Source organism: Paroedura picta, chromosome 1 (assembly GCF_049243985.1).
Source record: "Paroedura picta isolate Pp20150507F chromosome 1, Ppicta_v3.0, whole genome shotgun sequence".
Lineage (NCBI taxonomy): Eukaryota > Metazoa > Chordata > Lepidosauria > Squamata > Gekkonidae > Paroedura > Paroedura picta.
In genome coordinates this window covers 167,199,133-167,222,772 of record NC_135369.1, presented here as the reverse complement: position 1 = coordinate 167,222,772, position 23,640 = coordinate 167,199,133, and the positions used below count along the sequence as shown (strand labels likewise).

Sequence of the window (23,640 nt, the reverse complement as noted above, 5' to 3'; positions counted from 1 at the left end):
TATATGGGGGAAAGGATACAGGATGGCTCAGATGACACTAGATAGCTCCAAAGTATCCAGAGATGAAAAACATACTTATTTATTATTTATAATAATGGAGAGTCAAGGTGGATTGCACAATGCAAGACAGGGCCATCAAGAGGATAAGATGTTAAGCAAAGTTATAGGACTACGATACAGGAAGCAAAGCTTAAGTATTAGACATGTTAACAATGTTAAACGGTGGAATTACATGAGTAGTTAACAAGGTAGTGTGAGCAAGATTAAACACCCCAACCTGATGAAATGAGCTCCCAGGCGAGCTGAGGGCCCTGACGGAGCTTACAAAGTTCCACAGGGCCTGCAAAACGGAGCTCTTCCGTCAGGTCTATAGTTGAGGCCAGGCCACCAAGAGTGATGGCTCACCCTTAGGCTCAGCTATACAACCATTAGTGCACCCCTTGTTGGATGACTATGGGAGGTAGGAGGGACCTAGCCATCTTGGTACCTTGGGAGTTATATGGGTTAGGAGGTTTTAAGGGATTTTTTGAGTCTTTGGAGGAAGGTGGGCTATAAATTTAAATAATAATAATTACTGTAACACATTCTACACAGGGCTGCCCTTGAAGGTGATTCAGGAACTTCAGAAGGTGGCGAAATATGGCGGCCCATTTGTTATCAGGCCTAGCCACTGGGACCACTGAACTGGCTCTACCGGAGGCGGCTGAAGCTGCATCTAGCTAAGACGCAGGTCCCCTGGCCGGAGGCGAGTCCACTAACAACTTCAGCCACCGTCAGCAGCCTGGGTGTGACTTTGGACTCCTCTTTATCAATGGAGATCCAGGTCACAAATGTTGCCCGCCAGGCATTTTACCATCTTCGCCAGGTGCAACAACCAGAACCTTACCTGTCAGCATCTGATCCGGCCACAGTGATCCCAGCAATAGTCACCTCCAGACTGGACTACTAGCTGCCTTTGAAGCTGCTCTGGGAACTTCAAGTGGTCCAACTGGTTACAGAAACCCAGTAAAGAGCACATATTACCCCTATGCCCTCCTAGCTGTGCTGGCTCCGGATTGAAGACCAGATCAGGTTCAAAAAGGAGAAAAGTTGGTTTTTATTCCCTGCTTTTCACTGCCTGAAGGAGTCTCAAAACTTACAATTGCCTTCCCTTCCTCTCCCCGCAACAGACATCCTGTGAGGTGGGTGAGGCTGAGAGAGCTTCTGACTGACCTGCTCTGTGGGAACAGCATTATCAGGGCTATGATGAGCCCAAGGTCATCCAGCAGGCTACATGTGGAAAAGCAGGGAATCAAATCCAGCTTGCCAGATTAGAAGCCAACATTCTTAGCCAAGGTGCTGGTTATGACCTACAAAGCCCTGCCTCCTCCCTTACATCCCCCAAAGGAGTTTGATCGAGCCAACAAAACCTTCTCGGGATTCCCAGCCCCAAGGACATCAAACTGGCATTGACCAGGGCCTTTTCAGTCAAACGAAAGGCTGGTAGATCAATATTTTGCATAAATAAATACGTATGTTTTATAATATGAAAACATCCATGACAAAAGGGTACAGTGAGAAGGGGGGCACTATGAAGAATTCTTAGCAAAAATGGGAACAGTGCCACCTAATGGACCACTGTGCATATAATACGACATTTTCAAGAAAAAGCTATGTTAAGTTAGTTTGGTGCTGCTTCTTTCCTTTTTAAAACTGGCTTTCTCCGGAATCACCAATGCATGTGAAACTTACAAAACAAGCAAGCGCATTCAAGTTCTATCAATAACTAAGGCAGAAGTAATCTGTTTCTGTGATCCTATGCATGCACTTCTGCTTAAACACTGACCGGCTTGAATTCCTCATGATCAAGCATTCTTTGCAAGAATCCCACTAGTCACTAGGTGGTTTATCTGTGCACCTCAATCTGTCTCCTACCCAGAAGAAATCAGTTTATAAAATTACACAGTAAGTCATACTGTTAGCCTCAAATCACAGGCAGGGAGTCAGCTGAGATCCCTTCTGGCCATTCAGAAGAGCCCATGTTTAAGATGGTGCGCCAAAAGATGAGCATTGAGGCAGGGATACTGAACAGCAAAAGGTCTCCTGAGGGCACAATCCTGTTCACATCTGCTTGGAAATCGCTTCTAAGCTTGAGGACATTTCAACAGGGTCAGCATTGCATAACTTCCTCAGCAACCTCCTTAGCTGCTGCCTTTTAAGTGAATGACAAAGTATAAAAGCCCGAGAATTTGTTAGATCTAATTTCTTAACTCCTTAATGCCCATTAAACATTAATTCTTAATTCTGTAGCTATAAAGGTAAAGGTTCTTTATACATAAGAACATCCAAATCCTGAAAATAATTTTAAAAACGACAATAAAGAACTGGAATGGGAAGGTTTCCATGAAAGCTTTCCAATATCTTCCTCTGGAATGGGAGAGGCGGTCTCCTAGAAACCACACAACTAACTCTTAGGGCTGCAAACTCTTAGGGCAGACACATTGAATAACTTGGGGTTTAGGTTTGCATCCCTGGTCTTTCTCTGCAACTAAAAGAGCAAATTAATGTGGTGAGCAACACGTGAAATTCACCAGCACACAGGACATCATGAAAATCAAGAGTGCTAGTAAATCATGCTATGTGATTTCTGGATTTTTAGGAACAAGCATTGGTATCTGGATTGGGGAGCAACAGAGAAAAAAGTAATTACCCCCATCATAGATTCAAGTAGGTAGCTGTGTTGGTCTAAAATAGCACAACAAAATTAGAGTCCCACAGCACCTTTAAGACCAATAAAGATTTATTCAAGGCGTGACAGGCCTTGAATAAATCTTTGTTGGTCTTAAAGGTGCTGTGGGATTCTAATTCTGTTGTACCCCATCCTACTTCAGCTACCTGAAGTAAACCACCACACTTTGATGAACCTGATTCTTACAAGAGAAGAATTCTTCCAGGCTCATTCTACTTAATTTTTCGGACCAGACCCAGGTGTTTGTCAAATCCAAGAGATTTTTTTAAGGTAACAACACAAAAGATCAAAAGAGAGCTTGGGGGATAGGGCTAGTTTGCTGCTGGGAATGATTGATTTCGAGAACACAATTTGTATCTAAGGGCCACCTATTTAAAGCCAAGCACAAATGCTTGGGGATGTAGTACTTCCAGGTAAGTGCAAAGTTTCTTTTATCTCAGGAGTTAACGGAACTATCAAAGGCTACAACATCGAATAACCGAGTTGTCCTGTTTGAAGTGTTAAATCTGTCAGCTTCGCAATTCTCTTCTGTGTGCTATTCACAGCCCCCACCCACCCTTGCTGCAAATGGCATTATAATCATAAACACACACAAAGAGCCCAAGTGGTAGCCTTGGAATAGATTTTTGTTTCACCTTTCTTCCAACATAACTCCCCCCCCCCCAACAATACTTGGCATTTCCCCATGTTTGAAATGTCTCTTCTTCATTTCTAAAACTGAATTTTCCCACTATGAACAGTCTGCACTACAATAGGCCAGCATCATCCAAAGTGACAGAGCATGACATGAGAAGACAGGCTTAGAGAGACAGTTTGGTGTAGCGGTTAGGAGTGCAGACTTCTAATCTGGCATGCCACGTTTGATTCTGCACTCCCCCACATGCAACCAGCTGGGTGACCTTGGGCTCACAACAGCACTGAGAAAGCTGTTCAGACCGAGCAGTGATATCAGGGCTCTCTCAGCCTCACCCACCTCACAGGGTGTCTGTTGTGGGGAGAGGAAAGGGAAGGCGATTGTAAGCTGCTTTGAGACTCCTTTGGGTAGAGAAAAGTGGCATATAAGAACCAACTCTTCTTATTCAGTAATATCAGGGCTCTCTCAGCCTCACCTCCCTCACAGGGTGTCTGTTGCGGGGAGAAGAAAGAGAAGGCGAATGTAAGCCGCTTTGAGACTCCTTTGGGTAGAGAAAAGTAGCATATAAGAACCACCTCTTCTTCTAGATGTGCGCTAGGGTTTATGCAGGCCCAAGAATTTCCACCCACAAAGTTTTCCTGCCTCCCCTCTCCCGGTAGCCTGAAATGCTCCTGGGAGTCTCCCTAACACAAATACATGCATGAATCAGCCCACTGCTGGCTGCAACCGGAGGCCTATGAAAGTCTTTGTACAGAGTCATTCAGGTAGGTAGCCGTGTTGGTTTGAACTCAAAGCAACGAACCATGCATACAGGCAGGAGACATGCACGCCGTTAGCAGCACTAAGTTCCACAGCTAAGAGAGAAGCCACTTTATAAGTACAGGAGCCGCTTGGTTAATTTGGCATCTGCACCAGGTAGAACTGCTCAATTCTCCACATCCCCCCTTCCCCCCATGTATTCCTGCTTGAGGAGTGCAGCCATCGTTCATAGTAAGCAGAATAACATGTATTCTAGCGGTGCAGTTCTAAGTAGAGTTCTACCATTCTAGGTGAAGTCTATGAGGTGCGTAATTCCCTCTTGGGGTTGTGCTTCAAAGTAACCCATCCAATAGAGCTCTTTCTTTGTTCATGCCCAAGATCCTGAACAGCAATGTGACCAGACTAGGAAGCTACTTCTGCCACCAACTGCTCATGCCCACCCTTCAAAAGGGGTTTCAGCTTGAGAGCCTAGCCACTTTAACAGGTGTAAGGCTCATTGAATTTAGCTGAGCGTATATTTGAATAAACACGTGCATGACTGGGCAGCAAGCAAGCTTCCTGAAGTTTTTAAAAGTGGATTTGCTGTTAATAACAACAATAATAATACAATACAAAGGAATCCATCCCACATAAACTTTCTTTGACTTGCCAACAGTATCCATTTCACAATGACTCTGAGTAAGGCACTCTAATCCCATCAATGCAACTGCAAATGCTGGCTGGAATGCATAGTCAACTATAATCCCTTTCTTTCAAATATTTATCTTCACTATTTACTTGCTCATGATCTTTTGCTATATGTTAATTTCCATACTGAGTCAGAAGATCTCTCTGTTCACCCTGCTTCTCAATGGTTCCAAACTGCTTCTTATGGGAGAGAACAATGTGATGTAAAGGTTAAAGTGTCAGGTTAGGTTCTGTGAGACCGGGGTTTGAATCCCGCCCCCCCCCCCCGCCATGGAAACTTGCAGAATGACCTTAAGCCAGTGACAGACTTTCAGCCTAACCTACCCTACAGGATTGTTGTAAGCATAAATTAAAGGAGAGAAGAACACAGTAATCTGCATTGAATCCTAAATGGGGAGAAAGGGGTGGCCAAACTGTGGCTCTCCAGATGTCTATGAACTACAGTTCCCATGAGCCCTTGCCATGCTGGCAAGGGCTCATGGGAATTGTAGTCCACAGACATCTGGAGAGCCACAGTTTGGCCACCTCTGATACAGACCAAATAATTTTTTTAAAAAACCTCTTTCCTAGTTAGACCCTCCTCTTCTTGTGCGGTAGTTTGATGGGATTGCCGACTTCTAGGTGGGGGCTGGGGTTCTCCCAGAATTATAGCTGATTTCCAGATTACAGAGATCAGTTCCCCTGAAGGAAATGACATCACATCTGCTGAGCCCGCCCCCAAAATCTGCCCTCCCCAGGTCACCAGGAATGTCCTCAGTTCGAGTTGGCAATCCTTCAGAGCTGAAAGACTCACTGAATCTGTGAAATGCTGCAAGACTTGAAAGCCAATGGGGGTTGGGCTGATAAGCCAGAGTTTCAATTTTAGATAGCCTGGATCTATTTGTGGATGAAGTGCAGCTGGCATTTGCAGAACGAGTTAAGAGTGTGGGAGTGCTGTTTGACAAATAGTTTAAGGTAGCAGCCAAGAGTGGCTCTGTCAGTTGCCTCTCGTTCACCAACTCTCAGTCTTCTTAGACTCAGCTTATCTGGTTACCCTTTTGTAGCTCGCACTTGGACTACCATGGTGTGTTTTATGTTGGGTTGCCCTTGAAGACATCCTGGAAACTTCTGATGGTCCAGAATTCAGCAGCCACAGTTTTGTCAGGGGCTTGTCTAGATCTTTAAACAGCTACAGTGTGTTGTTGGTTATGACTTTTAAATGCTTCTATGGCCTACGAGTGATAAAGAACCGTTTCCTCCAACATATCCCCATGTGCCAACTGTAGCCTGCCACCTACTGGCAGTTCATGCTCTTAAGGCTGTTCAGCATCACACAGCCGTCTCCGCTGTTGCTCCCTCTTTTGTGTGACTGGCAGTGGCTGGGCACCATCTTTAGAAATTTGTAAGAGGCTACTGTAGTCTGTTGCTTTAAACTATGTTTTAATTCAGACTGGCAAGCCACACTGAGCCACGAGAATATTTCAATAAATTGTTTTATTTCTCTCTTTTAATAAATATATAATAAAGATGGGTAAAATAGGCACTAGGAAACATTATGGTTTGGAAACTGATATAGTATCTTGGATCAGCCACAGGGAGACAAAAGCATAGAACACTTGTGTTTTTTCTAAGGTTTCAAGATTTTATGTGTTCCATTGCTGTTACAGAGGTGTTCAGTCACCATCTTTTATATACTCAGTCCCAGAAGGCAACCTGACACCAGTTTCATCCAGCACCATTTAGCAGTTAGAGGCTTGGACTACAATTCAAGTGGCCCAAATTCAAATCTCCACCCTGCCTTTTCAGCCTAACCTATCTTACAAGGATGTTGTGAGAATAAAATAGGGGAGGGAAAGGCAATGTACAAGTTTATTACAGGATTTTTTAAAACGTCTACCAACTATGTTAATATATGCATAAGAATATAAAACCAGAGAATGTCCAGAGAAGGATAACGAAAATGGTGAGGGATCTGGAAACCAAGACATATGAGGAAAGATTGAGGGAGCTCTGTCTGTTTACTCTGGAGAGATGACTAACAGGTGATATAACCATCTTTAAATACTTAAAGGATGGAGCAGAGTTGTTTTCTGTTGCCCCAGAGGGGCAGACCAGAACAAATGGGTTGAAAATAATTCAAAAGAATTTTTGGCTAAGCATCTGTAATAAGTTCCTGACAGAGCGGTTTTAACTAGGGTTCCCTAGTTGGGAATCCCTGCCCTACCTGGTACAATTAGGGTGCAATTACAGGTGAAAGGCTTTCAAAAATATTTATTCAGAGGGAGGCATACGTAATAGGCTGTAGGTAAGAGGGGGAAAGACTTCTGCCGTTCTTCCTTGGAAGTTTTTAAGCAGAGGCTAGATAGCCACCTCACAGAAATGCTAATTCTATGAATTTAGGCAGATTGTAAATGGCTGGGCAGAAGGAATTGTGTCTGAGCTTGGCTCTTTCCTGCATGCCCAGGGAAACGCTGATCGCCACTTTGAGGTCAGAAGGCAAATTTCCTCCAGGCCAGACAAGTCAGGAATTTTGGGGGGGGGGTCATCATTTGGACATGGATTTGGGGTCATTTTGGGTGGGGAGGTAGTTGTGAATACCCTGCATTCTGCAGGGGGTTGTACTAGATGACTCTGGAGACCCCTTCCAACTCTCTGATTCTATGGCATCTCAAATGCTGGTACAGTATTTGGTGTCATTTTGGCTGTTCTTAATAAAAACTATTAGATGGCTGTGGGGCTTCGCAGTGATTCGCAGGCTTTACATGTTCTCATGGCCATGAATACACTATATTATAATTATTTTATTATATTGTTATACTGTTACATTATTGTTATATGGTTACAACCACTGTTATTAATTACTGTATGTTTTAACGAAGACTGTTTCATGTAACGTTGACTAGTTTTAATGTAAACCGCCCTGAGCCTTCGGGGAGGGCGGTATATAAATCTAAATAAATAAATAAATAAAAATATTACAGGAACTGCTGAGCCAGGGCAATGCCCTCCCAGGATGCACTGGCACTCTTGGGGGAAATAACAGTCTCAGGGCGGGTAACCTCAAGCCTGTCCCACACATGTAAGCCAGCGAGGAGTAGGGCTGGATTTGACCCTGCTAAGACAGAATTCCAGTTTGGGGGGAAAACCTCTGAGGCAAATGGGAAATAAATAGAAGGCGACTAGAAAGGGCTGCTAACTGCTGGAGAGAGAGAAGGGATGGACCAGAACCTTCTGGATTTAACATATTTCACATTTGAAGATATTCTGCGAGTGGCTCCACAATACAGCTGCAAGAATTGAAAACAGAGTAGAGCAAAAGGTTTTCTTGGGCAGAGAGGGACTGTTTTGTGGAAGGAGTAAACAGAGCACATCTTTCCCCCAAGCTGCTTGCCATTTCTTCCGAAACTCCTCTTCGAGAACCAGGAATGCCTTGTGAACAAGATGTCTCGCACAACATAAAGCTTGCAATGATGAGAAATCAAAAAGAAAGTACTGCTCTCTCCCTCTTCTATTTGCAACTCGTGTTAGTGGAAGAGAGAGAGAATGCCCCCTCCCCTATCTTTAAAAGGCTGCCATATGAGGATGGAGCAGAGTTGTTCTCTCTTGCCCCAGAGGGATAGACCAGAACCAATGGAATGAAATTAATTCAAAAGAAATTCCATCTAAACATCCGGAAGAAGTTCCTGACAGAGCAGTTTCTCGGTGGAACAGGCTTCCTCGGCAGGTGGTGGGTTCTCCATCTTTGGAAATTTTTAAACAGAGGCTAGATAGCCATCTGACAGAGAGGCTGATTCTGTGAAGGCTCAAGGGGGTGGCAGGTTGCAGTGGATGAGCGATAGGGTTGTGAGTGTCCTGCATAGTGCAGGGGGTTGGACTAGATGACCCATGAGATCCCTTCAACCTCTATGATTCTAAGTAAAAGCCCCGACCCTAAGGCTCCACCATAGCACCTCCTCCACGCCACCCAAACACCCCGGGGGAGATGGGAAAGAAAAGCCCGGGTCGGAGCCTCACCCCGACCTCGCCACACCTCCTCGCTTCCCCAGCCAGCTGCAGAGCAGAATCCCGCCGCCGCAATTCGTAATACGGAGCACGCAATCGCGCATGCGCCGCACGGTGACGTCAAACAGCGGCGCCGAACTATTGGCCGGCGACTCCAAAGAGAGGCAGAGGTTTTAAAAAAAGAGGTATAAACACTTCCGATTCCTGGCGAAGGGGGGCGAGCCGAATTTTAAACCGGGCTCCAGCGCCAAGTAGAAGATGGGGATTCGTAATGCAACTGAGACGCAGAGAGATTCCTGTCTCGTTTTCCCACCGGCTCCTGTGGGATTCTAGTCCGCAATAAAAGGGCACGGCCGACTTCCACGCAGGCGCTGGGCGCCTCACTCCTGCCTTTCCCCAACCCCGTCCTCCTGAGGAGAAGTCGCATCGAACCCGCGGGTGTGGGGGGAACTCCACTGCTGCTCGCCTTGCTTCCTTTCCCGCCGTTCTCTGAAAGGCGATTGAGAGAAGAAGGAAGGGGAGCACGCTCAGGAAGTGCGCATGTGTCACGCTGGCCGCCAAAGAACCCTTCCGATTAAAAAAAAGAGAAAAAAACAAGGAGTCTGTCCTTGTATGCCCCCCTCCCCCCCAATTTTCGCGAGTGGAATCCTGTTAACCGTCCTTCGCGCGCGCTCCTCGGAACGTGGGAGACGGCCCCGCGCGCCGCCCGTTCGAAGTTCCGGAAACAGGTACGCGCTCTGAACGGTTGCCAACCGTTACTCCAGGGGAAGCGCGCGGGGGGGGGGGGAGAGGGTGGCTGAGGGGTTGGCTTCCTTGGGAAGGGGTGCGCGTGCGCAGAGGGTCGCCTCCACCTGATCCTCGCCAAGGACCTTCCTTTCCTTCCTGCTCTCCCCTTTGCCTTGCAGGGCTGGCGTCGTCCGTCTCTTAGCTGCGTTCCCTGGGGCGTGATTGTTTTCCTCCTCAGCCTTTAAGGAAACAGAGTTTTCAACACGCACGTTGAACCAGAGGAATATTCCAATGAATTATTATTTTTCCTTTAATGATGATTATTTTATTTGTTTCTTCGTAAGCAAGGTCGGACTTCGTCGGATCCCTAGAGACACTGGTCTCTAGGGATCGAATCTGGAGCTGAGGGGGCAGCCGTTGATTGCTGGGAAAACAAATTTAGCTGCAAAACAAAGCTGTGCAACGGAAGTGGGGGTTGACTTGGTTCTATGGGAAGAGGAAAAAAGGACACCCTAGCTCGGTCTTTTTCAACCACTTGACCATAGAGGAGCCCCTGAAGTAATTTTTTAGACTTCGAGGAGCCCAGGAAGTGATGTCAGCTGGCCACATTAACCCTCCTGCATACCTGGAAATGACATCAGTGTCTGCACCCTGAGCCCTCCTTTTGTGTCTGCCCCCTGCCTTTACTACTAGTGTAGCGGAAAGAAGAGTATGAATTGAGAAAAGAGCCCAGGCACCCCCCCCCCCAAATTCCATGCCTCTAAAGAACTCCCACGGACCCCTAGGGATTCCCTAGTTGTGAATCCCTGCCCTACCTGGTATAATCAGGGTGCAATTACAGGTGAAAGGCTTTCAAAAATATTTATTCAGAGGGAGACATATGTAATAGGCTGTAGGTAAGAGGGGAAAAGACTTCTGCCGTTACATGTTTAGACTTCTTCCTCTTAAGCCAGGCTTTCTCAACCAGGGTTTCATAAAATCCTGGGGTTTCTTGAGGGCCCTGCAAGGGTTTTTCAAGTGTGTGGATTTTCATTTTAGTTAGTTAATATTTCATAGTTTAAAAAATTTGTTAAACATTTATTGGGTGAACATGTAAACCAGTGGTCCCCAACCTTTTTGAGGCAAGGTGGGCGATTGCCTGCCCGCGCATGCCATGCATGCGCCATGTGCTGCCGAAAACACGCATGCATGGCACTTTTGTGCATGCGCAAAAGTGCTGCACATGCGCACCTTTGGCTGCGCAATGTGCATGTGCGGCCCTGCTTTCCTCACCCCTTCTTCCACAACAAGAAGCTTGCCATTAAGTTTCTTAATGCGGGGGGGGGGCAGGGAGAGGGAGCCGCGGCCCAGTGCCAGGGTGCCAGGCCACGGCCCGGTGATTGGGGACCACCGTTGTAAACCATTGAGATCCCTGAAACATTCTTCACATTTTGAGAAACCGCAGAAGTGGGGCAATTGTACAAATTATGGTTGGAAAGCATAGCTTTGTATATGCTCACCTCAGGCCTCTCTCCTTATCCCCTCCCAGCTCATCATTGGCCAATTTGGGAAGGGGTAGCAGGTTGACCTGGCCATATATGGTCATATAACCTAATAAATGTTCAACAAAGGAAACTTCCAGGGTTGTCAAGTAACCCCAGGGTTACACAAAACCCTGGTGAGAAATCGTGATATATGGTCATGTTGATCTGCCCCCGTCGCAGAATGGCCAAAAATGGGCCTGGAGGGGGGAAGGGGAAGGGCCCTGGGTTGACTTGTATAGAGCTATGCTTCTCAACAATATTATGCATGATCGTGCCACTTCTGGGGTGTTCAAAGCTGAAGAATGTTCTAGTGGTTTCTCCATGGTAAAAAAGTTGAGAAAGGGTGCCTTAAGAGCATGAATTACTGTATTTGCTGGCATATAAGACTACTTTTCCCCCCTGAAAAAAATTCCTCCAAGTGGGGGGGGCCAGGTACTATACGCCAGGTACACTTCAGTTGAGATAGACATAGCTGCCCGTAGTGGCCTCCCGATGCCCGCCCACCTCATTTTACATACCATCCAGTATCGTGCGGTATCCAGCGTGGCCGTGGCGGGTCATCAGCATGGCTGCAGTGAGCATCAGCAGCAAGACGGGTGCCAGCCTTTTCGGCGTGATCGGCCCGTTCTGCTTGGCAGGAAGCAGCGGTGCTCTGGCCCGCTCCTTGTCTATGCAGAGCTCGTACGTACGCACTTGCGCACTAGTGCTGGTCACAGGGAGATGCAGGGGTGGTCCGGGTATATAACAAACTCTATATTTTGAGTGGAAATGTTTGGGGGTCATCTTATACGCTCAGTCGGCTTATACGCCGGCAAATATGGTACATTTTAAAAAGCTTTGTGAAAATGGGTGCTGACACCTTCCCACCCCCAGCCCAACTTGCAGTAGGCTTTCCTTCATTAATATGTCAAGCATACTACATTTTCTAAGGGAAGTTTTCCATGTTTGAAGAGGTACCTTACATAAATGATATGCTACTGAATAAGGCATGAATCACTACACAGCATTCCTGTGTCTGCTGATTAGCCAGCCTCCCACCCTGGTCGCCCATGAGTTTACAATAACATGCGTATCAGAACGAGCTAGGGGAACAGCTTGTTTCATTAAAAGAAATAAATGAAATTCAGGTCATAAACCGTACATTCTATGCATACATTCATAGGATTCCCTAAATTTATTTTGTACATACTCTTATATTGTCACATCTATAAATTCACTGGTTGAAATTTGTTTCTCCTTTTCAACATTGGGTGCAAGTGCTTTAAGAAGTGCTTTGGAGGCAGTGGTAGTTAGATAAGAGACTATATACTGATGCTGCTATTGGTTGATAGTGTGTCAAATCAGGGACTGAAGAGTCAGCTTATGCTTGATAAGGTTGTGCTCCCCAGGAAAGAACAGCTTTGTAGCCTGCAGGTGCTGTTACATTTGCGTTTACAGCTGGTATCTCAGGTCTCTTCTGTAGCATGACATGCTCTGCCAGCTCTCTTCCTTGAGAAAGTGGTTTTAAGATTCAGCAGTGATCCATGGTGTTAATCTGTTCCAAGTTAGACTGCAACAATATGCTTACATTGTTGAGGAGGCTTTAAAAGTTCCAAGTAGTTAAAAATATAGCACTCAGATATTTTTCTGATATAAATGTGGAATTCCACAGGGGGCGGTTCTCTCTGTGACATTATTTAACATCTTTATGCGCCTGCTCAACAGACACCCAGCTCTATATCCTGATGGATGGTTGGCCAGACGCCCTTCCAAACTTGTTGGCTGCATGCTTTGAGGCAGCAGTGAGTGGCTCAAGAGTATTCACTTAAAGTTGAATCCCTTGAAGACAGAGATCCTGTGGCTGGGGTGGAAAGGGTCGGATAAAGAAGCACACTTGTCCTGCTTGGACAGAGTGCAATTGTCAACTGCACAGACAGCCAGGAATCTGGGCATGATTTTCGATGTCTCCCTATCAGTGGAGGCTTAGGTAACAAAAGTAGATTGGCAGGCTTTTTTCCATCATCGCCAGGCCAAGCTACTAGCACCCTATCTGCCCCCTGAGCACCTAGCCATAGTGATCCATATGACGGTCACCTCAAGACTGAACACAGCATCATTTGAAGCTCTGTTCTATCTAAAGTGGAGTGCATGGCTACCTCCATGATTTTCTTGGTGTTCCCTGGCGATTTTTACTCCTACCAAAGGCTTTTGCTTGAGAAGTCTTAATTTAAACCAAAGAACAGGATGGTTATATTTAGTAGACTGACAGTAAGGTTGCAGTAGGGGTGGCGGTGAAGTAAAAGGGGATCCCTTCTACAAAATGGTTATTTTATTTAAAAAATTATGTATATCAAAATATAAAAGCTTAATGGCTCCTGGGTGATTCAAAAGTGTAGTGGTTTCATCATTGACTACATGGACTGCCAGAAAATCTTACAACTTTGGTAAGCTCATACTCACTTTTTGGTTGTGTTCTGAATCCTTTATTTCTTCAGCAGTAATGGCTAAGAGAAAAGAGGGAAGTTCTTCATCTCAGGGATCCAGCAAACGACCTAGACAAGAATTCCAAGAAGAATCAGATGATGACACCAATGAAGAGGACGTTTCGCAACAGACAAGTAGTAGCAGGTCTAATTCACAGTCGGTAAGCAATAAGCATGACAACATATTTTCAGGGTTATCCTTAAAATGAAATTAATGATAAGGTTGAAATCAGCACCGGTTTTGTGTGTATACAAAGCTGAAACAATTAAAGAAATTTCAGCAGTTAAAATAATACTGTAATTTGTACCTCGCTTTCCCAGAGATACGCTGTGGATCCTCACAAAATTAACACAATACAGTAAAATCAACAGTATAAGAATTATAAACATAAAAACAACCCAAGAATATAAACACAGTACAAACCACCTTTTAGTATTCTAAAGCAGTGGTCCCCAACCTTTTTATCACCGGGGACTGGTCAACGCTTGACAATTTTACTGAGGTCCGGGGGGGGGGGGTAGTCTTTTGCCGAGGGACATTGCTGCCACCTGAGCCCCTGCTCCACTTGCTTTCCCACCAGAACCCCTGACTTCCTGCCGCCTGCTGGGGGGCGCTGCCAGCAGCAGCTGCGCAATGCCACGCCAAGGGGGAGCCCCAGCCATGGCGGCCGCTGGAAAGCACCAAAGGTGAGCTGGCATCAGAGTGGCAGGGCAGCTCCCGAGGCAGCAGCCGGGAAGGAGGACGAGGAGGAGCTGCGGCCCCGTACAGATTGATCTACAGACCAGTACCGGTCCCCGGACCGAGGGTTGGGGACCACTGTTCTAAAGCAATATCCATCACTCTCCTTAGGATAGATCCTTAACACTATTTTGCTCCCTTATATATTTGGGAAACAGCCTCCTGGGAGGAGACTGTCCGGGGCCCTGTCCGTCCAGGTCCATCCTGATTGGCCCTCCCCTCCAGCTCCCACCCTCCCTCCTTGCCTGCTAGAAGCCTTGTGGCTGCAGCCTCCATTGTCGCCCACAAGGAGAGAGGCAGTGACAGGGCTTTGCAGCCCGCAGGTATGCTCCTGCTGGGAGGGAGCCAGGGCGGGGGGGAGTTTGCAGGCTCTCTGTGGTCCGCAAAGCCCTGTCACTGCCAGTGGGGGGGGGGTTTCCACTCCCTTTAGCCCGCTTTGTGGGCCAAAGGGAGCCATGGCCACCCTCTCACAGCCTCCTGTCTGCCACCCCTTTCAAAGCCCCTTTTTAAAATGGGGTTTGATACTAGTACAGACCATAAAATGATCCAGAAAGATGGAACTCCTCAGTTGATAGCCTAGGTAAACAGAAATGTATTGATTTTTAATTTAGAAAATGTATGCTGTCTCTTTAGACACCTGCTTGAGGGGTTCCTGAAAGCTCTACGGCAGTGGTCCCCAACCTGCGGGCCGCGGCCCGGTGCCGGGCCGCAAAGGCCATGGCACCGGGCCGCGGCTCCCTCTCCCCGCCCCGCCCCCGCAGTAAAAAACTTCCCAGGCCGCAAGCTTGCGGCCCGGGAAGCTTCTTACTGCGGGAGGCGGGGAGAGGGAATCAGGGCCGGGCCGCGCCTGTGCGGGCCACGCCCGCTCGGCCCGATCCGCGGGCGCGGCCCGTGGGCGCGGCCGATCCGTGGGCGCGGCCCGGGCGCGGCCCGCGGGCGCGGCTCGGGTGCGGCCCGATCAGCGGGCGCGGCGTGGGCGCGGCCCGCGGGCGCGGCCCGATCCGTGGGCGCGGCCCGATCCGCGGGCGTGGCCCGCACGGGCGCGGTCCGCGGGGGCGCGGCCCGATGCCCTGCCGGTCCCCAGCCTCGGAAAGGTTGGGGACCACTGCTCTACGGGACTCCTGTACTGTCCTGTCGGGGCCTGTAGATCATTCAAGAATCCCTCAGAACACCAGGAGGGCAAAACACGGAAAATAAATAAATAAGATCAGGCTAATCTTGCCTATCAAGATCAGGGTTAGTTCTACTTTTGATACAGTGATTAAGGCTTCCAAACTAAAATTAACCCAGACCTGGATATAACCCTGAACTATAACCCTGACATGGATAGCCAAGGTTAGCCTGGAAAGTTTATCAATTATCTCCACTTTCTCTGTGCATCAACAGGCTTTTGCCACAAGTGTTTATGAACACAAGGTTCGTGTCAGATTTTCGACTCCTTACTCATGTTTGTAATATCTGTAGGCCTCAGGAGAAGTCGGAATAATTGAAAGTATTCAGCTGAAGAACTTCATGTGTCACGCCATGCTGGGCCCTTTCAAGTTTGGCTCCAATGTCAATTTTATTGTTGGAAACAATGGGAGTAAGTTTTAATCCATTTATTTTTAAGCAAGATTGGATATTATTCCGTTGGCTTTCTCTCCGTTAGCAAGGAAGTTCCTTTTAGTGATTATTGTTTGTAATCCTTTCCTCTAACGCAATTTCTTTTCTCATGTGGATTTGCTGTTGTGGATGGCCTGGGGAATGCCCGAGTGGTTGTGCGTAGGAATACTGGTATACAAGCATTGTCGTTTTCCTCTCCAGGATTTTGTTTGTCCATATGTCAGCTTTTCCTCTGGGCGCTAGTCCTTTTCTTATTCACCATTAGTGATATTTAATAAATAAAATCACAGCTTAGAAAATGACAAAAACATCAAAACTAACAGTTTTTAAGAGATAACAGCTTCTGAGTTCAGCAAAAAGAGACCTGGTATATGTATATGGGCAAGTAAAATGTCCTGCTATAGGCTGCCAGATAATATTTTTCCTAATTCAGTTAACAATACTATAAGACAAATATCTAGCCCAAAAAGCCAAAGCCTGGCTAAAGACATGACTCGGTTCAGATTGTACATTGAATCATGCACTGAAATCTCAACTTGTGCAGTCAAATCCCAGTTTAGCTTTCCATATGTCCTTTGCTGATTTGCCAGTGTCCTCCTAGAGTCCTTGGATGTTGTCTCTGTTTACCTTGTCTGGGTGCTAGCAAAACAATAGAATGTATACTGCCACAATATACTCTTGTGCATGAGGTAGCCAGAGACATTCCTGCTTAGCAACCTTTGTGCAGTTTTCAACACTTTGGATTGCCCTGGCCACTTTCAAGCACTCTCCAGAGATGTATCCATACTTGTTTCCTAATTCCTCAGACCTCAAGCACGGTCTCCCAAACACTGGCATAATTAAATTAGTTATTCTCCATCATTGCGGTATCTCCCAATTCATTATCTGAGCGAGAAAAATAAAGAAAAGATGGAAACACTACACTGAACAACTATGAAAGGATGGCAGATTCTTTCAAGAATAACATTTCATTAAAAATGTGCCATTTTAGAAAATGATGTGAAAACTGTTCTCAAAGCAACTGGGAGAAACAAAACACCAGGAAAGGCTGGAATATCAATAGAGCTATTTCAATTTACGGAAACAGTCTTTCAAAATCTTAAAAGAATATGGATATGCTCAATCTGCATTGCAGCTCTGAGAAAGGAGTCATCAAAGATTGCAGCAACTATTAGCCCAGTGGTCCGCAACCTTTTTAAGGCTGCGGACCGGCAGCGGGGAGGGCGATTGTGTGGCCACGTATGCCGTGCATACGATGCCATGCATGCACATTTGTGACATGGGCAGCTGCAAACACGCATGCGTGAGACTGTCACACATGCGTGTTTGCAACTACGCATGGCGCAAACACGCATGCGTGGCCCTGCTTCCCCTTCCCCCCCCCCAAATAAAATAAGCTTGCCGGGCTGCAAGCTAATCGGCCGCTTTTGCTTTTGCGGCCGATTTGCTTGCGGCCTGGGAAGTTTCTTACTGCGGAGGGGGGCGGGGAGAGGGAGCCGCAGCCCGGTGCCGGGGCCTTCACAGCCCGGCACCAGGCCATGGCCCGGTGGTTGGGGACCACCATGTTAGACAATTACGTTGAATGTGCGGGTGATTAGAAGGCATGTTGTTTTTCTAAGGTTTGTGGAGGCTCGTTCTTTGAGATTCTTTTATTTTACATAGTTGAGATTTGTGCATTTTATTCATATGTTTTACAGAGTGTCACATTCTCAGATGTTATATTAGCAGTAGTTTCAGTAGCATCCCTTCATTCTTGGGTTTTCTTTTTTTTTCTTTTTTATTTTATGTCCCCTCTTTAGAAAACAACAGAGGACAGCTGGGGGCACCCTGTGGTCCAGTTCACTAGAAATTTGAGGGTATTTAAAGGGTAGGCATCAGCAGCTCTCCTGCAATTTTGGTGCTGGTACATTTAAAAACACCCATCCTGCCCCTTGAAATATTCCACAAAGGTAATAATGTATTTGAAAATATCAGAACCCCCTCCTAAAAAAAAAAAAAAGCCCAAATCTGATTACCAGTATTTGGAAACTCAGAATACCAATATTTTTCAGCTCCAGTGTAGCTAGATCAGAAAAATACTATGTCACCCCCCCTCTCGTACATCCCTATGCTAAGAGGAATTTGCCTAGTATACCTTATGATTTAAGAAAGGGTATTTTTTGTAATACAGTAGAGCTTTTTCCTGGGAGAGGCTTTACATGGTTTTGAAATTGAATTAAAATTAGCTTACCAAATATAAATAATCCATATGCTGCTCCCTCCAGGTGGTAAGAGTGCTGTATTAACTGCCCTTATTGTAGGGCTTGGTGGAAAAGCTATAGTGACGAACCGAGGATCATCTTTGAAAGTGTTTGTAAAAGATGGGCAAAAGTAAGTGAAGTAGTATTTGTTTATTTTAATTTTTATTATCCTTAAAGGTAAAGGTATCCCCTGTGCAAGCACAGAGTCATGTCTGACCCTTGGGGTGACGCCCTCTAGCGTTTTCATGGCAGACTCAATACGGGGTGGTTTGCCAGTGCCTTCCCCAGTCATTACCGTTTACCCCCCAGCAGCAAGCTGGGTACTCATTTTACCGACCTCGGAAGGATGGAAGGCTGAGTCAACCTTGAGCCGGCTGTTGCGATCAAACTCCCAGCCTCATGGGCTGAACTTCAGACTGTATGTCTGCTGCCTTACCACCCTGCACCACAAGAGGCTCTTTTTATTATCCTTAGGCCCTTCAAATAATAAAATCAGTATAATCATGATAGCCTTCCTTTAAAAAAAACCAATAAATATAAAAATCCTACTCCTTTAATAGCCATTGTATCTAGAATAACTGTTGCTTATATGAAACTTTATTTACATCAGTGTGTGCTCTGATAAGCAAACCTTGGTTAACTTTACTTTATGGTTCTAAGTTTGGAATCAAGTTTCTTTGAACTAATGCACTGAGTACTTGCTTGTCTACCTGTACCCTTGAGTTGCATATGTACTACAGATTTTCAGATAAAAACAAAGGGTCAGACTAATGTTTAAGTGCTTGTCATTGGCTGTCTAACCAGAATGTGAAAACATGAATACAGGATGTCCTAATTGTGATCATTAATTTACGTTGGCTAGATACTGTTTACTTTGCCTAGATAGTAACTTGAATTGTTCTTCAGTTCTGCAGATGTTTCAATAACTCTGCGAAACAGAGGCGAAGATGCATTTAAACCAGAATTGTACGGTGACACAATCACTGTAAATCAGCACATAACCTTGGAAGGACATCGCAGTTACAAACTGAAAAGCAGCACAGGTTGGGTGATATTTTATTTTAATTTAAGTGTATTGAAAACTCTTTGCATTTTAGAAGGTCAGTATGATATACAAGTACAAGCTATTCTTTGCTCACCAGTAGATAGTTGAGAGTGTTATAACATGGTACATATTTCTCCCAGCAGTGTGTACTATTTTTGCCTTAACATGCATATAATTTGTAAATCATACTTTGAATCACCAAGACTAAAAAAATTCCCCAGCAGAGCAAAAATAAAGAGGAGTCTTCCAGCACATTCTGTATTAAGCTTTTATGGACTAGTCAGTGCCTACTTCAGATGCTATGAGTAAATTTGTGTAGGAGGTATTAAAAAAAAACAAACAGAAGGGCGAAGGGCTCGTGAAATACAGGACATAATAGCAACGTGCATATGCCCCCCACAGACATCTCCAGTTCTATCATTCAGCTTTCAAAAAGTACAAAAACCAAAGTAGATAGGTGGTCCTGTTCCTCTATGAACTCAAGAAATGATTTTCTGAATAAATATGTAAGTGCTTCCCTATGCTTTGTTGCCATGACATTCTCTGAATTCCCCCCCCCCCCCCGTACTTGTTGACAGCCAATCTTGATTACTTGTCAGCATGCTGGATTGGAACTGGAGAAACCTCACTAGGCAAGTAGGCCATTTAGCTATTTTACAGCCTGATCTCCCTTCACAAGGATTAGAACTATACAAAGGAAGGGAAGATTATGTATTCTGCCCTGAATTTGTTGGTCAGCTGGTATTGGTGTCCTAGGATTAAAAATGTGTTATGCAGTGTTAGCCTGGGCATACTAGATTCCTTCATAAGAGGATTTTATTACCTGATTTATCTAAATACTTGAGACACAAAATATCTTTTGCTTCCCACTCTGGCATATTAACCTGGATAAATGGCACAATTCAAACAATTACTAGATTAAATTTCAATTGCCGTATATACTCACATATAAGCTGACCCACATAAGCCGAGGCGCCTCATTTTACCCCAAAATCTGGGCAAACTTACTGACTTGCATATAAGCCGAGGTTGGGAAATGCAGCAGCTACTGGTAAATTTACATGAATTGAGGCTTCAGTAGGTTAAAGGTTTTTGAATATTTATTTCAAAGAAATACAGTAAATTAGCTCTGTTAAGTGCAAAAGGGGTCCACAAGTTCAATATGGTATCACTAATAACTTTAAAAGTGCAGAAACCGTAGCTCAATCAGCAACCTAGCTAAAACACAAGAGTTAAAATCCTTCAAAACTGGATTCCTCATCATCTGTATGTCCAAACAGAACTTCAGCTGTAGCTGGTTTGAGGTTATCTGCATAGACTGAGTTTGCAGTCATCACTATCACTGCTGTCATTCTCATACAAAGCGCTGTCTTCACTGCCATCCATAACATCAGAAAGCAAGGGGGGAGTGCCAAATGGACACCTTCCTCCTCCTCAGCAGGATTATCTCATGAACCTCCTCCAGTGGAGGAGCTCAGGGTGGCTTAAGTGCTTAGAAGAAGAAGAAGAGTTGGTTCGTATATGCCGCTTTTCCCTACCCGAAGGAGGCTCAAAGCGGCTTACAGTCGCCTTCCCATTCCTCCCCCCACAACAGACACCCTGTGAGGTGGGTGAGGCTGAGAGAGCGCTGATATCACTGCTTGGTCAGAACAGTTTTATCAGTGCCGTGGCGAGCCCAAGGTCCCCCAGCTGGTTGCATGTGGGGGAGCGCAGAATCGAACCCGGCATGCCAGATTAGAAGTCCACACTCCTAACCACTACACCAAACTGGCTCTCTTAATCCATGCTCCATCATCACAGGCTCTCCCATCCAGCCTTCCCTCCCCCAACAAATACAGAGAAGTCAAGAGGATGAATAGCTGCTAGTTTTTGTATCCCACTTTTCACTAACCAAAGGAGTTTCAAAGACGCTTACAATCGCCTTCTCTTCCTCTCTCAGTGCCAGACAAACTGCTCTGTGAGAACAGCTCTGGCAGGAGAACCAAACAGTGCCCCCCCAGGCTAGCAAACCAGAGCAGAACAACAGTACCCGAAGTTGGCAGCCTACCACAACAAGTACAACAGCTACCAAACTGGGAGAATGGACGACTCTAACTACAACTACAGTGCCCCCCCAGAGCAAAACAAAAAGAAAGAATTGTAAAACTGAACATTGAAAGAAAACTGTAAAAATCAATGTTTAAAAGAAACACAACCCCAGGAAGAAAAGGCAAACAATGCTGCCCCTCAGATAAGAGAAGAAAAAAACAGTAAATCCCAAAGCACCCCCAAAACAACCCCACCCACAGAACCAAAAGAATAGTTTGGAAGAAGTGATGAAGAAGAAAAGTGAAGGCAAAAGGGAAAAAAAGATCAGAGTCCCTCAGTCAACCCTTTGATGTCCTACAAGCTGCCAGAGCAAGCTCAGCTTACAGTATGCATTTGCAAATGCAATGCAATAATTGACTGGCTGGCATTCCATAGCCAGAGAAGGCTGTTATTTCAATCACCAGATATACCCACATGTGTTGAAAATGCGGCCTATACACAAGTTTATATGGTACTGTAAAATAGAGACATACAATAAAGCTAAAATTCCCTGTGCCACCCCTACCCCCATCAGTAAGCCATAACTGACAGGACCTATAATACATACTCTTCTGCTTTTGATTACATCTAGCTCAATTCACAGTACACAGACATCTACACAAAATACTTCTCATTGGTCAAGCATAAGGAATCCTGAACAGATATAGACAAAAGCAGGTTTAAGTCTACAAAATTTCCTTCCTCCTTCCCTCCTTCTGAGATGAAACAGGCCAGGACAACTTATCGGCAAGAGGACATGCTCTGAGGCTGCCTCCTCTTCCACCCAGCAGATTTCTGAAACTAGCAGGAACTTGGAGGTAGATAGCTGACCCCTTTATTAGCCCTTGCTGGCTGAGATGTCATCTATTGGGGGAATATTTCCAGGGAGGGCAATCTGGTAGGGAGTGAGTTGTCTGCATGCAATTTGAGGTGATTGGCCTTCATTGAGAGAGTGCAAGTTGAACTGATTGGCCCTCATTGGCAGAGTGCTCTCTCCCTGTTAGCGGCACATCCCCAGGGATGGGCCAATCAGGTAGGGATGGTCCAATTTGTATGCATGTGATTAGAACTGACTTGCCATCATTGGCGGAGTGTTCTCTCTCTCTACATTGGTAGCACACTCCCAGGGAGGGCCAATCAAGTAAGGAGTGAGCTGTCTACTTCAGGTTTATTATGTTTAGTTATAGTGATAACTTGGGCAGTCTCAGACAACTTTTTTTTGAGCACAGTGTAAGAAACTACTCTGCATAAAAATATAATGTAATTTGTGTTTGTCTATAGAATCCAGATTTATGACTTTCCAGTTATATGCTTTTATTGATTGATGATTTGCTTGCTGGTGTAAGATCCATACATCTTTCCTGTTTTCCCCTCTCTCCAGCAGTCCACTCAGTTTCCATTCAGGGTGCTGCAGTAAGCAGAGGAAAGAGGGAGAAATGGCTCTCTTCTGAGTAAACAAGAAGGGCTGAATTACATAGTCAGGAATGTGTATGTGTTTAACTTTCTGATAATGTTTTGTATTATTGTTAATGTTCAGGTACATTAATTTCTTCTAAAAAAGAAGAACTTACTGCAATTTTGGATCACTTTAACATCCAGGTAACCATATAAATGTTTTAATTGTCCTTGGTATAGTATGATGCAATGTTACTTTATTTTTTAATGGTAAGGCAGAAGTCTAAATCTTTTCCTTGCCAGAGTACCTTTAGCATAGTTTTTGGATATATAAAAAATTCTTTGAAATGCATAACCTGTTCTTAGTCCTCAGAATCCAGTTTCATGTGTCACAGTGGGATCATGTTTGAAAACAAATGTTCAAATGTCTCCTAAAATCTAAAAGATTTTTTGATTTCCTGTTGCAAAAACCAGGTTGTTAATATCTGTAAAGATTGAAAAAAAATAATGTATTAAGAGAAATTGATTGCAGGGTAGTTTGTGGAAATGTATTGTTTCACTAAAAGTGAGCTGCTTATTGTAGAATCTCAAGATAATTTCTACTCCTGCAGCTGTAAGAATAACTCATCCTGCATGGTAATACTGGCTGACATTCCCCAAAAGTTAATGGATGTAATTTTATAGCTAACCTTTAAAATATTAAGGTAACTTTGTTATTGCAGGTGGATAATCCTGTGTCTGTACTCACCCAAGAGATGAGTAAACAGTTTCTACAATCTAAAAACGAAGGAGACAAGTACAAGGTAATCAGACCAAATGATTTGTAAAATACAGGATGCAATCCTTCTGTGTACAGCTGAAATATTCAAGGCCAGTCTAGGGAATTATATTTGTACTAGAAATTAAGCCCGCTGTATAAAAAATGGAGCGGGTGCTAGCCTCCCCCACCCCCCCTAATCACGGCCGGCTCCAAAGCCCCCCTCCACCCGCCCGGCTCCCGGGTGAGTCTGGGGCTTCGGGGCAGGCCAAGGGACAGCCACGTCTTCTCCGCC

At 45.2% G+C, this 23,640-nt stretch overlaps 2 protein-coding genes across 12 annotated transcripts in view; one reads left to right on the top strand and one right to left on the bottom strand.

Annotated features, from left to right (window-relative positions):
- Positions 1–9,008, bottom strand: part of GEN1 (GEN1 Holliday junction 5' flap endonuclease) — a 48,521-nt gene extending 39,513 nt beyond the window's left edge. The window contains exon 1 of one of the 5 annotated variants that reach the window (XM_077311202.1): positions 8,802–9,008. In XM_077311202.1, coding sequence (XP_077167317.1) covers positions 8,802–8,893 — 92 coding nt within the window. In that variant the 5' untranslated portion in view covers positions 8,894–9,008. Of the gene's footprint in view, positions 1–886; positions 1,027–8,801 lie in introns of those variants that run through there. The other 4 variants (XM_077311193.1, XM_077311210.1, XM_077311220.1 and 1 more) reach the window with 4 other exon arrangements.
- SMC6 (structural maintenance of chromosomes 6) overlaps positions 8,963–23,640 on the top strand; it is a 47,450-nt gene continuing 32,772 nt past the window's right edge. The window contains exons 1-7 of one of the 7 annotated variants that reach the window (XM_077311134.1): positions 8,963–9,517; positions 13,516–13,661; positions 15,704–15,821; positions 18,106–18,211; positions 18,988–19,124; positions 22,731–22,792; positions 23,311–23,391. In XM_077311134.1, coding sequence (XP_077167249.1) covers positions 13,518–13,661; positions 15,704–15,821; positions 18,106–18,211; positions 18,988–19,124; positions 22,731–22,792; positions 23,311–23,391 — 648 coding nt within the window. In that variant the 5' untranslated portion in view covers positions 8,963–9,517; positions 13,516–13,517. Of the gene's footprint in view, positions 9,518–9,624; positions 9,864–9,896; positions 10,357–10,391; positions 10,412–13,512; positions 13,662–15,703; positions 15,822–18,105; positions 18,212–18,987; positions 19,125–22,730; positions 22,793–23,310; positions 23,392–23,640 lie in introns of those variants that run through there. The other 6 variants (XM_077311126.1, XM_077311180.1, XM_077311142.1 and 3 more) reach the window with 6 other exon arrangements.